Below are 12913 nucleotides of genomic sequence, written 5' to 3'. Positions count from 1 at the left end.
ATACACCAAAATGGACTAGGAAAACCAACCAGGAAACCACAGTGGACTAACAGAGAAGTGCTGAAAACACCCCATTTCATCTGGATTGATCAACTCTTGAGCAGAGATGGAAAACCGTAAATCAATCAGAGGAGTATTTGTTTATAAGGTGGAATGTGAAAAACCTATTTTACATACTTACACCTCTTTTACACCACCGTTGTTTTCACTTTTCACATATTGCGGTAAAATGGTAACTTTTCCAGTGATGAAACTTGAACTCTCTTTTGCGCCTGTCCTGGGAGATTTCTTAAGCCTCCTTAGCCTTAAATTGTCGTCATGTATGGCAATTTGCATTAAGTTTCTTCTTTTATGTGGATTTGGTGTTACAGTCGAGACCTTTTGTCAGTGGCGGGGTATGGTTGTCATTAAATTTGGAAAAATTGAGCAATTTTGAGCACTTCTTAAACTGCAGAATGGCTGCTGTACAAGGGTGCAGTTCCTATATTCCAGACTTTCCAGTATATGAAAGATCAGAGTAGAGCAAGACAACAAGCAGGCTGCACCCTGATAGCATAAATGTTGTCACTGTCAGTATCAGCCAGGGTAGTCAAAACCAGTTATGGTTTTCCTTCAAAGCTGCAGAGAACGATTCCGAAAACCATGAAGTAGAAAGAACATGAAAATGTGCAGAAATAGGGCCAGCAAAATTGAACTGATTAAAGTCGAATATGAAATCTGAATGGAAACACAAAAAACTTCAGCTTTATTAACTTGGGTGTAATGTTTCAGATTACAACATTATTATTTCTTTCCTTTTGATTGAAAATGGAAAGAAAGAATAGTATACTTTTCTACAAGAAAAGAATGGAAACAAATACACAGCCAACTCAGCCCGTATCACCGATTTGGCAATATCCGGCTACCCACCTACAATACCACGCACTGACCCAAGGACAACAACAACACCAACAGCCGCAACAACAACAATGAAAAATTGGTGAAAGTAAAATAAAAATCCTCCTGCAGATAGAAAAACTGCACGCAGAACATAATGACAAACAATCCTTTTATGTCCGCCTCATTTACTCTCTCTACTCTTGAATAACTGACAAAATCCTCCTAACGGGCTTGGATGCCTGCAACAACAACTCCTGACTTATCAGCCTCTACAGAGCACTTATCCTCCTTACCAGGTTTCTTTCTCAACCATGGTTTTGAAAGTTTTGACATGGCATTGTTCACTCTATCAAAGTTTTCACAGGTGCTGTCATAGCCATCAAGATCTGAGTCAGTTATCAATATGACTGAGCCATCAACAATTGCCGATCCCTCAATGTTTTTGATAGCCGCTGGGAAATCTATAGGGTTCAAATCTTGGCTGTTGAAGTGGTTGCCTGGTTTGGTATCTTTTGCCCCTCTTACATTATAGAAGTCCTGAACAGCCTGACATTGAAAAAAAGAGGTTGCTTTTAGAAATCACTCATTTATGAATCCAAATAAAATTGTATACGACAGATAAACTGTTTGCGTAATAGATTTTTTTTGTTCTCCGAAATACATTCAAGTAACGGAAATAACTGGAAACACTTAAATACTTATTAATGTTTGCGTTATAGATTTGTTTTGTCCACCGGAATTCTATCAAATAACGGAAATAACTGGAAACGCTTTAATACTTATAACTGTTTGCGTTATAGATTTGTTTTGTCCTTCGAAATTCATTCAAGTAACGGAGATAACTGGAAACACTTTAATATTTATTACTGTTTGCGTTATAGATTTCTTTTGTCCTCCGAAATTCATTCAAGTAACGGAAATAACTGGAAACACCTTAATAGTTAATACTTATTTCTACCATAGTATAGTTGTCAACTTGTCATACCTAATTAGTCTTCGTGCAAGCGCGTGCACATGAAAAACATACTTTACACTTTCCCTACGACTTCTTAAATAAGGTTATCTATAGATATGAAATAACACTAATAGCTCAATTAGGGGTTCTTTTGGAAGATACCTGCCACTGGGAAGAAGCTAGGAGAACCCTATGCCTGATCGATCTTACGTACTCAAATGCAGCAACAGGTGTCATCTGCTTGTATTGTACCAGGTAGCAGAGAACAACAGTAGTGCTACGACCCCTACCAGCTTTGCAGTGAACATAGGTCTTTTTCCCACTTGAGACATTCTCTACACAAGAGAAGCATTAGAAGAGAAGAAAGTCAGCATTGATCTTACATATTCTATAGGGAATGCATGCCAGATAAAACTGCGGAGTAAACAGAATATGCTTCAATACACTTACTGTGAATGAAGTCTACAGCTTGACATAAATCTTCATGCGATGGAGCAAAAAGGTAGTCTCTTGTCGGAATCACCAAATGATCAATGCCATGATCCTACATTCAAGTAGATTACAAAGAAAAACTAAATGGATGGTATAACACTCGCATTAAAGAAAAAAGAACAAAAAAAAAATGAAAAAAAAAAAAGGAAAAGAAGACTTTTGTCATATTTTCTGGAACAAGAAACAAAGACTTTCCTCAATGAGTTATTGATAATTCTGTCTTTGAAGATGAAAGAAAAGTGTACCGAATACTAAAAGAGAACAAATTTTCTATAAATGCAACACTTACATGATAAAGTGATGACGGAACCAGAGTCTCATAAGGCTCATTCAGAGTAACAACTCCTTGAACACCTAATTCCTTCAGGCGAGGAACATCAGTAGTGAAGGGCACAGCACCTAGCAATACAAACTGATGGCAGAAAATCATTAATAGCGCATATAAACAATCTAGCTTTAAACCCTACAAGTCTTCTTATCAACAGACATGTAAATCCAATATCAACAGAATATTCACACTAGATCCATCATCCTGATAAGTGCAACGCAAGTCAGATGTTTGCATCCTAGAATCTCTAACCAATATCAACAGTAAAGGCATGGATAATCGAATGAGGGCATTTTGACAAAGAAAGGTCTATACAAACTAAGTAAAACCATGCCCAATTACCCCCAAAACAAAACAATCTCTTTCCAAGCATGGTCAAATTCTTAAAAGCACACCATCTACACAAAATTGAGATGTTGCAGCAATGCAGCCCAAGAAATCACACTAGAAAAATTATCAAGTGGGTTCTCAAAATTGAATCCTATTCTCATTCATTCACCTTACAACAAACCAATAACATTTCAACCAAACAAACAGTAAAATCATAAAACCACTAAATTGAATCAAAAACAAAAAGTAATCAAAGGGTCCCTTTAATGAATTAGGAATTATACCTGATCAATTTGATCCCACCAATGAAACTCATCAGGTTGAATCTTATTCCTGACAACATTATACATCAGAGTTGGATAGAACAAAATCCTAGCACCAGCACCAACTAAAACCCTCTTAGCATCACAATCTTTTGAATCAGTAACATCACATAAACTCACTCCCTTTCTTCCAATCCCACTCTCATCCTCACTACAATCATCATCTAAATCTTCCCAATCTTGTTCCAAACCATTCAACTCACTTTCCAATTCATCCCAATCTTCCAATCTCTCCTTACTCATCATCTCTCAACAACAAAAATTCAATCTTTACACTAAATTACTTGACGAAAATAAAATTAAACACAACCCCAAACAAAATTAAACAAAACCCAGACTCAATTTCGTTATTTAGAACCTCTTACTATCCATTAATGGAAGTAGATAGCTCTTCTCCTCTCTTTCTCTTCTCCTTCGTCTACAACAGTGAAGAAGAAGAGGTAAGAGAGAAGGGGTTTTAAAGGTTAAGGATTTCTAACAACAATCTTCATCGTCTCGATGGTGTATTAATGACTGAAATCAGAGGAAGATTGTTTAATGATAAATCCAGAACGTGTTGAATTTAGTATTATAATGGGTATATACTCTCTTTGTGCTGACTATGAAATGACATGACAGCACCTCCCAGTTATGATATTTTGACCGGAAAATGGGTTGTAACAACCGTTGGATTAAATGCGATTTTATGAAACAGTTAATGCCAATTAAATTTGGAAAGGGATTTTTAACAAACTGCCACACTTGTAAATCCCGATTCAAGAAAATGCCACCGTTTTTTTCAGAGTTTATTAAATGTCATACATTTGATCTTTTCCATCCAATTTTTTTGAGAAAACGGTTATCTGTTGTTAGTGCCTACATGGCAGTAAATCGGTCACAGTAAAAGACATTTAAGTCCCCAAATCATCTAAAGTGTGTACTTACTGCTACAATTTCGTGATCGACCACAACGTACTCTACCGAGGGAATTCGAAAGTTCCACTTTCGGTTACTATGAAATTGTTTCTTGTGACGGGGTTGCTTCTTTGTTTGATTGCTATTATTAAAGCCAGGTCTTTGAAGAAAGCAAGGGAATCTCGTTCACGGGTTTAATGCAGAGATTCAGATTTTGGGTAGGATTAGACATCGCAATATCGTGAGGTTATTAGGATTTTGTTCCAACCATGAGACCAATCTTTTGGTTTATGAGTACATGCCTAATGGAAGTTTAGGTGAAGTTCTTCATGGAGAAAAAGGAGGTGATTTGCATTGGGATACTAGGTATAAAATTGCAGTTGAAGCTGCAAGAGGGTTGTGTTATCTGCACCATGACTGTTCTCCTCTGATTCTTCACCGGGATGTGAAATCGAACAATATTCTTCTAGATTCCAACTTTGATGCTCGAGTCGCTGATTTTGGACTTGCTAAATTTCTTCAAGATTCTGGTACTTCTGAATACATGTCTGCTATTGCCGGCTCTTATGGGTATATTGCACCAGGTAAGATTAATGAATTCAGTACATGCATTTTGTAGATTTGTTAGTAGATGGGTCTTGAGATTTCAAACATCATACTTGTGCAGGGTCTATAATTCTGAAAATGAGATTTCTATTTTATCAGATTTTGGTATTTAGAACTACTGAGTGGTAGAAAACCAGTTGGTGATTTTGGAGATGGAGTTGGTATTGTTCATTGGGATACGACAGATTCAAAATCATCAGGAGTTTTGAAGATTCTTGATCCAAGACTTCCTTAGCAGAGAAGAAATCTTCTCACGATGTGACGAAGAAATTAAAGAGAAGGTCGTCGTAGAAATGGCTGATTTGACAGACAGAGAGTAGTGATAACAAAAGCGGGTGGCAAGTTTCAGCGAGAAAGTACAAGATATGTCGTTGAATGATTCTGGTGGATTGACTTGATTATATAATAACGATTTATAGTGGTGAGTCGTCTAAGTAAGACTGATTCAAATCGACCTAATAGTATGAGTCATTGTCGAGTTTGGACCAACACGAATTCAAGGGTAGTTTGGTAATGTTGACACGTTGTATTGACTTTTTCAATGATTATAGACCGAGTTAGTGGGCCCTGACGGAATATCTAACGGTTGTGGCATTTAATAAACTCTGAAAAAAACGGTGGCATTTTCTTGAATCGGGATTCGCAAGTGTGGCAGTTTGTTAAAATCCATTTGGAAATTAGGGCCAAGTGATGTGTCCGACCTGTCTAAAGTCTGATCCTGTGCACACACTCTAACGATGATTCAGTAACAAAGTTGATTACACTATCCAAATTTACAAACAGTATAATTTTGGATATAACCACCAAATATAACTTGGTACATTTTGGGTAGACGACTAGTCAAATCACACACTCAAAAACAGTAGAGGAAGGATGTGTGACAGACACAACTGGGAGGTTGAGAAGATGCAGGCTGTGTCCTCCCTTTCTTTATCCATCGCGGTTTGAAACCCTTATCAAAGCGTTTGTAGCAATCAGAAGCGGTATGAGAAGGCTTACCACAAAGTTGGCAGACTACAGAGTCCTCGGTGGAGTTGTGACCACCACGATTTGGAATACTTTTAGCAACTTTAGCTTGAGGCTGGGAAACACACAAAATCTTTTATAGTAAGAGAAGGAGAGAAAGGGGCAGCAAGAATAATTATGCACCAACTATAGTCAAGGAATGGCTTACCATGACAGCACCCACAGGTTTTGCGCACCCATCACCCCCTACATCACCACAAGAAGACGAGTCCCCTGGTGCAGGCCCTTGTGAGTCACCGAAACCTTCAATCAGTTTAGCATCCTCGGTTAAATTCGCTGATGTCGTAGGTCTGACAATTTTATACCGGTAAAGCTAAGCTTTGCATCTTCTTCTTCGTCCTCCTTGATTTCTTACTCAACTGCTGAGGTGGAGTACTAAGAGTAATCAACGACGAATCCTCTGGTGGACCTTGCAAATCACCAAAATCTTCAATCAGTTTAGTTTCCTTAACTGCATAGGCTGAGGTGGTAGTCTGAGAATCTCACCTGGTGGAGCAAGAATAACTAACGAAGAATCTCCTGGTGGAGGCTCTTGCAGATCACCACGACTTTCAATGAGTTTAGCTTCTTGCAAATTACCACAACCTTCATTGAATTTAGCTTCCTTAGTTGTATCTGCTGAGGTGGAAGATTTGCGAATCTTAAGCGGTGCAGCTAACTTTTGCATTTTCTTCCTTGTTTTCTTACTAAATGGTTGCGGTGGTTGTTTAGGAGTTTTCGGTTTTCTATCGAAATGCTTCAGAAAATTTTTTTCGCCGTATCTTCCAATAATGTTCAATAGAGAAATTCTTGGTGGAGCAGTCTTTACGCGTGAGGCGTTGAAATTAGAGGCTTCTGCAGCAAAAGGAGTTCATTCAGCTGCATAAAATTTCACTCCATGATGCATTTGACAGTTCTTATAATTTGACGCATAATAGATAATATACTACTGTATATAGCTAAACGGATATTAAATACAACATGAAACAACAAATACCTTCTATAAGAACCTTCTCCTCAAAAACATCAAAGATTTCCAGTAAGCACTGTGCATCCACAGTAGCATATGTTTTTTGATCTTCTGTTAGAGGGCGGAATGACCAGTCGCTACATTGAAGTTCCTGGTGTAGGTATTCATCCAGAGGTTGGGATCACAACTAAGAATAACAAGCATTTAACCACTTTGGCACAACATATGAAAAGGAGTCTTTCTATGTCCAACAAAAGAAACTCTGAGATTTTTTCGGTGGGAACCCCTTGAAGATGTGACTCTAAGTTAACTGTGAAAACCATGTCCCATTGGGTCTCGGCTTTCACAGTCAACAACCAGATTTATCCATGGGAAAGTTTAGAGATTTCTTTTCGTGGGTTAATCATTTTTTAATTAGAAAGAAATTAGCACACACACAAAAAGAGAAAAAAGTACCTACACCAAAACCAAACCTTGGAAAGTGTAACACCAATCACTTCTTTGCATACAGTTGCCAAGCCTTTCAAATTCTTAGAAATTTCTTCTCCCGGTTGCTTCTGTTGTAGCTGGCCTTCATGATATAGAGTTGAAATATCTACGAATGGTGCTAGCTGAACCACATGTTGATATCCCAATCAAACAAACAAGCTTTACACAAGTTGATACCCAATCAAACAAACAAACTTTACGCAATTCAGCTACTAATGAGGTGGATAGAACCTAATGATTTGGTTTAGATCTTTATATTTAAAGGTTTAGCCGCAAGCATGTGGTAAGCACAACTTCCTATAATACACGGCTTCAACAGAGTTTGGTAAGATCATATCACGCTATGGTAATAGCAACAAACAATTTGGTGTCTTATAATGCTAGCACAGCAACAATCAAACCTCAGCGAAACTCAAACTCCTTCCAGTGCCATACATTTTACAATACATGGTTTCCAATACATTCTTTAGTCATAACTGTACTAGGTCCTGTGCCATCTTACTGCACTGTAACTAGAGTGACAACATTACCAAATGTGTACAAAATATGCTCAATTAGGCATTTCTTCAAACACCATACATAGTATTTCAAAGAAGAATCACTAAATTCCCAATTCCAAAAGGTAAAGAGACGTGTACCTTATCAAATCCAGGAGGGAAACCATGAGATGCAAAAGTAGACGACAAGTAAGTAAAATCTTGCTTAAATGAAAACCCAAGTTTCAATATATGAGGTGATGCAAACAAATCCTTAAGAAGTTGATAAATTGAAGTAAGGGTAGAGGAAAGTCTAACAATCTCTTGAAGATCAACTAAGAAAACCAAGATTTTGTTCTGTGAATCTCTATCCTCTAAGTGTTCATCATTGATTCTACAAGCTATTTGAAGAAGAGCAACAGTTGGGAAAGTGTATATTCTAATCTCATTAGAACATGCCCATTCAGCATCTAAACCAACTATAGATGAATGATTTAATGCCCAGAGTAATAAATTGTATTCTTCACAATCATCTGTTGTGGTTGATACTAAATGGATTTCTTGAGGTTTTATTGTTTTCATCATTTCTTGAGAATCCATTGTAGTTGCAGGCTCAGAATATCAAAGTAAAGTAAAAGTCAAGCAATAAAGAATACAGTATATTAAGAAGATCACTAGAATTGAATAGTTAGTGTGGTTTAGTGGGAATATACTAGTGCATCATTATTAAGGTTTGGTAAAGTCATGAGTGAGATGGCTCCTGTTTTGAGTCTTTTGTTTGGCTCCTGTTTTGAGTCTTCTTTATGTAAAGGAGAACAATTTTGCTGACATGGCAGTAGCCCTGATTTTTTGTCCAATACAGGTAAGCCACGTGGAGAAAAACCTAAACGGATTAGTTACTTTTCCTGCTTTTGGTACGAAAAGATTCAAGCAAATAGGTGTTTGCATAAGAGTAATGATACACACAACGAAAAATATTCCGTGATGTGCACCGAGAAGGGATCTGAGGGCCTAAATGTCACCCTCTTTGTATTGGGATAGGGGTGGGGCATGAGTAGGCCTCACCCCCTCTCACTCGGTACATTTTTCGTTGTGTATCAATCATTTTCGTTTGCATAATAGGCTTGACTTTTCAGTTTCAATCAACGTGACTCTTGCATTTATATGATGAATAGAGAGCACTCTGATCAAATGAATACCATGCAGCAAACCCGTTTTCTTCGTCTATCTCTATTCAATCGAAAAGGTAAGAATCTAACTGTCCCAATTTCAGTGTTGCACATAGCGATATAAGAGAGCAGAATAATGGGTTGGTTGTTGTTGTTTAACCAGACATTCAATCAGTGATAATGTAGATGGCATTTTGTGATTTTATGGAAAGGAAAACGTTGTGGGTAGTAATTCATTGCCGCGTTCAAGGTGATGTATATAGTTCTTGAATGCATCCATTAAGACGACGATATATATGATACATGTGAAATAATGGTATCTATCTAGAATACAAAACATAGTTTGGATAACTTAGCCCAGGTAAAGAATGGCTGAGATTTATCTAGGACGAAGATAAATCTATGATTGTTGTCTGTTCAACTTAAAAATTATAAGTTTATTATTAATTAATGTATCATTAATTTCTTATAATGAATGATAAACTGATGTTTTATTATAAATATCCTCTTAATTAATCTCATAAATAAATAAATATTTTTATTAGTAATTAATTTTACTAAAAATCATAGTATTACTAAATGGTAGTGGTGGAAGAAGTAATGAGTGGTAGAAATGGTGGCGGGTGTTTGTGAGTGGTGGAGGCGGTAACATTACTGGTGGTGAAAGAAATAGTTTATGGTGGTGGTAGTTGGTCAATAGTGATGGACAATAATAGTTTTGTGTCTTTACAAAACATGTAATTAATATTGTATTTTGAAAGATATATTTGGTTGTTTTTAGCGCGATTGGTAAGGACAAAAACCAAATCTTTCGATGATGGTACTAGATATATAAGACAATATGATCATGATCGTTGGATCACCCAAATGGTATCCCTACTATATATGGTACCCGATCGAATAAATCATGGTTTTTAGCGTTAAAAAAAATAGCTACAATATAAAAGAAAACGTGACAAAAAAATAAATAATAGAATAAATTAATTGACGACTTTTGTCCGGTCTAAACTTTATACATTACGTTTGTGATTAAAATTAAAAGCACGCCCAACTGCAGGGGAATGGTAGCGTTGGCGGTTGGAGAAAGAAGTAGTATCCGGTGATTTTGTGGTAGTGGCAGGTGATGATGAGTAGTAATATATTCTATTAATTATATGTCGCCATAAATCGGTTATTTACATAGATCCAAAATATACTTCCGCTCAACCTTCTTTCCGTGATGTTTTGGTATCATTCTCGAAATATTTGATGTTTATCTTACTTTATCAATTATTTTTGGTACTGTCCTCAAGATTTATTTAGGAAGAAGATAAGTCAATGCGTATTTACATAAGTGTTTATAAGTGATTATATGATTGAAAGTTAGAAATTCACCTCATAATAAATGTTTTATTAATTACCATAATAAATATATACTCCCACAAAACAACTTTGTTAATAATTACATCGATAGATATTAGAGATGGTTAGTGTGGTATTTGTGAGTGGTGGTGCATGAATCCAGTGGCAATAATGATACTGGTGGAAAATGTAGTGGCAATGGCTGGTTCTGGTAGTCGTAATACAGTTGGTCAATGTAGTAGTGTGCAATGTTTATTTGGTGTCGCTATGATACAAACAACACTATATTATGAAAGTTGTGCTTGAATTTTTTAGTGTTAAAATAAGGTCGGTTATTATAGAAATAAAAATAATAATAAAAGAGTATGAAGAATAATTATGATTTTATAGAGTAACAACAAAATTGATATAAATACTCTTACTTATTTTTGAAACCGTGTCGTTACGGCACGGGTCAACATCTAGTATGAGTATGTGTGGAAATGCTCTTCAGGTTTATGTTTAACATGTCATTTGTTCGATCAAAACTTTTAATGTTTAACAGGGAGGATGTCTACATTTTGTGGGATGGAAAGAAACAATTCCTTAAAGACTTCAAATTAGAGGTATGTGATGATTTTCTTTCATCAGTTCTCATTTTATGGAATAATGGGAGTTTAATGCCCATTCAATTTTTGGCTTGGTGCTCTCTTTGGCCCTTAAATTTTTTATTTATTTATTATTTTATTTTATTTAAGGAATAAGGCCTCTGCAGAGGCCAACTTTGTTGAACTACCTCAATAGTTGAGGTTTGAGGAAATACAATGAGGTGGAGAATCTGCATTCCACCTCCTATTTACTTGTTATGAAAAGCAAATTGGCAAGGATCATGAGCCATAGAGTTTGCACTTTTCCTAACATGTTGGAAATTTACAACAGTAAATAAAGAAGCTAAATCCTTAATCTTAAAAATTTCAGATCGAATACTCCAAGGAATCTCTTGAACATCTCCATTTACTGCAGTTGTAATATTCAACGCATCACCTTCTATGATCACTTTGTCATAGTTTAGGTCTTTTCCTAACTCCATTCCCAGTCTACATGCCACCGATTTTGCCAGGAGTGGAGAAGTTTCCATGAACGTGATAAAAGCACATCCTAGGAACCTTCCATTTGCGTCACGAGCCACTGCACCATCTGCGTCATTGTTAGGAATAAAAGCCGCATCCACATTAATTTTGATAAAAGGTTCTTCCGGCGGATTTCAGGCTTGAATTATAGTACTTGAATTTCCATTGCTTTTCGGAAGATTTTCCATACAAAGATCAAAGTCATGAGAAGCTTTCTTTAATATCAACTGCACTGAGAATGTTCCCTGGGAAAATGTAATGTCCTTCCTGGATTTCCAAATGTTCCACAAAATGCAAACTTTCATTACAAATTTATTCTCCATGTCATTTTCTATCCAATTCTTAATAATTTGATATGAGTTTCCTTCATAAATTATCTCAAACCCGAAACCTGCTGCTTCAAACACCAATATAGAGTAAGCACATTCAAAGAAGAGATGAAATACCGTTTCATCTTCTTGCCCACAAAGAGAGCAGATAGTCTGAATGCCATTTACAAATCTTCCTATATTCATTTTAACAGCTATCCCGTTGTGCAGTAACTTCCATACAAATATTAGGATTTTTGGTAGAATATGTGTGTAAGACCATAATTTCTTCCACGGAAATTCTCCTAAAACTGAAGTGGATGGAATATTATTTAAGAGAACTTTATAACATGACTTGACGGAGAATTTACCTGATTGCGAACCTGCCCATATTAATTTATCCTCCATGGTATCCTCTTCACTCAAATAAATTGAAGTGATATTTGTAACCGTCTCCGGTGGAAAAATATGATTCAACAACTCGATGTTCCAATCTCTTGAGTTAGGTAAGATCAACTCGGAAACTTTTGTTATGTTGACACCAAGAGAATCCGGTTTGCTGATGATATGCTCAATATTTTGAGATAACCACGGATTATCCCAAATATTTACTTTTTCTCCATTCGATATTTGCCAGAATATCCTGTTCTCGATGATTTTCCTAACCTCCAACAAACTACACCAGATGGCAGAGCATTTTTCCGGTTTTACAGCAGTCCAAAAAGATTGTTCTTGGATATACTTTGCAGCCAAGAGTTTAACCCACACAACATCTTCATTTTCCAAAAATCTCCATGCCAGTTTACATATTAGAGCCAAGTTCAATATTTCTCACGCCAAGACCACCCTCTTCTTTGCTTAAAAAAGTCTTGGACCAATTGATAAAATGCATCTTTCTTTATTCGATGGTGTGCCCCCACCAGAAACATCTTTGGATTTTATCGATTTCTTGAGTGACTCCTTTTGGAAGAAGACAAACTCCCATGAAGAAAATTGGGATAGAAGATAAAGCTGTTTTCAGGATAACTGTTCTACCTTCCATGTTTGTATAGTGGAATCTCCATCCTGGTAGTTTCGAAGAGACCTTCTCAGTCAGAAAATCAAAACTTGATATTCTGAAATCTGATTTCAACGGATATATGCCTAAATATTTATCTTCAGTCGTCATCTCCCTTACCCCCAGATCATTGATTGTAGTTTGTTTTCTCAGATCGGAAATTCCATTACTGAAGTAAATTA

At 36.4% G+C, this 12913-nt stretch overlaps 4 protein-coding genes across 5 annotated transcripts; 1 reads left to right on the top strand and 3 right to left on the bottom strand.

Moving 5' to 3' along the window:
* Positions 1–720: 720 nt before the first annotated feature.
* LOC113330158 (putative dual specificity protein phosphatase DSP8) lies at positions 721–3860 on the bottom strand. The gene is made up of 5 exons (XM_026577005.1): positions 3269–3860; positions 2616–2738; positions 2285–2378; positions 1997–2169; positions 721–1425 (listed from the first exon to the last, which is right to left on the bottom strand). Exons 1-5 carry the CDS (start codon positions 3551–3553, stop codon positions 1102–1104), a joined length of 999 nt encoding a protein of 332 aa, XP_026432790.1. The 5' UTR covers positions 3554–3860; the 3' UTR covers positions 721–1101.
* LOC113329642 (leucine-rich repeat receptor-like serine/threonine-protein kinase BAM1) lies at positions 3682–5042 on the top strand. Its single transcript, XM_026576496.1, has 3 exons — positions 3682–3747; positions 4374–4816; positions 4907–5042. The coding sequence occupies exons 1-3, from the start codon at positions 3682–3684 to the stop codon at positions 5040–5042; spliced, it is 645 nt and encodes a 214-aa protein (XP_026432281.1).
* A 404-nt stretch (positions 5043–5446) lies between these two features.
* On the bottom strand, positions 5447–8553 carry LOC113330159 (exonuclease mut-7 homolog). 2 transcript variants are annotated; one of them, XM_026577007.1, is made up of 6 exons: positions 7910–8553; positions 7256–7393; positions 6810–6933; positions 6320–6667; positions 5982–6233; positions 5447–5888 (listed from the first exon to the last, which is right to left on the bottom strand). In XM_026577007.1, the coding sequence occupies exons 1-5, from the start codon at positions 8345–8347 to the stop codon at positions 6133–6135; spliced, it is 1149 nt and encodes a 382-aa protein (XP_026432792.1). In that variant the 5' UTR covers positions 8348–8553; the 3' UTR covers positions 5447–5888; positions 5982–6132. The 2 variants fall into 2 exon arrangements, with proteins under 2 accessions (XP_026432792.1, XP_026432791.1); XM_026577006.1 differs by having other exon boundaries at positions 5449–5888; positions 5982–6242.
* Positions 8554–11092: 2539 nt separating this feature from the next.
* LOC113329641 lies at positions 11093–11881 on the bottom strand. Its single transcript, XM_026576495.1, has 2 exons — positions 11521–11881; positions 11093–11433 (listed from the first exon to the last, which is right to left on the bottom strand). The coding sequence occupies exons 1-2, from the start codon at positions 11879–11881 to the stop codon at positions 11093–11095; spliced, it is 702 nt and encodes a 233-aa protein (XP_026432280.1).
* Between the last annotated feature and the right edge of the window lie 1032 nt (positions 11882–12913).

This window comes from Papaver somniferum, unplaced genomic scaffold (assembly GCF_003573695.1).
Source record: "Papaver somniferum cultivar HN1 unplaced genomic scaffold, ASM357369v1 unplaced-scaffold_117, whole genome shotgun sequence".
Lineage (NCBI taxonomy): Eukaryota > Viridiplantae > Streptophyta > Magnoliopsida > Ranunculales > Papaveraceae > Papaver > Papaver somniferum.
This window is presented reverse-complemented; position numbering and strand designations above follow the sequence as displayed.

Bases quoted from the DNA above. Each gene is read 5' to 3' on its own strand.
- LOC113329642 (XM_026576496.1), top strand. From the start codon at position 3,682: ATGGAAGTAGATAGCTCTTCTCCTCTCTTTCTCTTCTCCTTCGTCTAC. The intron at 3,748-4,373 runs GTAAGAGAGAAG...CTTTGAAGAAAG, and splicing joins ACAACAGTGAAGAAGAAGAG to CAAGGGAATCTCGTTCACGG. The intron at 4,817-4,906 runs GTAGATTTGTTA...CTATTTTATCAG, and splicing joins GAATTCAGTACATGCATTTT to ATTTTGGTATTTAGAACTAC.
- LOC113329641 (XM_026576495.1), bottom strand. From the start codon at position 11,881: ATGAATATAGGAAGATTTGTAAATGGCATTCAGACTATCTGCTCTCTT. The intron at 11,434-11,520 runs GTACTATAATTC...ACAATGACGCAG, and splicing joins GAAAAGCAATGGAAATTCAA to ATGGTGCAGTGGCTCGTGAC.
- LOC113330158 (XM_026577005.1), bottom strand. From the start codon at position 3,553: ATGATGAGTAAGGAGAGATTGGAAGATTGGGATGAATTGGAAAGTGAG. The intron at 2,379-2,615 runs GTAAGTGTTGCA...ACTTGAATGTAG, and splicing joins TTCCGTCATCACTTTATCAT to GATCATGGCATTGATCATTT. The intron at 1,426-1,996 runs GTATCTTCCAAA...TTTCAATGTCAG, and splicing joins TAGCTTCTTCCCAGTGGCAG to GCTGTTCAGGACTTCTATAA.
- LOC113330159 (XM_026577006.1), bottom strand. From the start codon at position 8,347: ATGGATTCTCAAGAAATGATGAAAACAATAAAACCTCAAGAAATCCAT. The intron at 6,934-7,255 runs GTTTGGTTTTGG...TACCTACACCAG, and splicing joins TTGGTGTTACACTTTCCAAG to GAACTTCAATGTAGCGACTG. The intron at 6,668-6,809 runs GTATTTGTTGTT...CTTTTGCTGCAG, and splicing joins GGAGAAGGTTCTTATAGAAG to AAGCCTCTAATTTCAACGCC.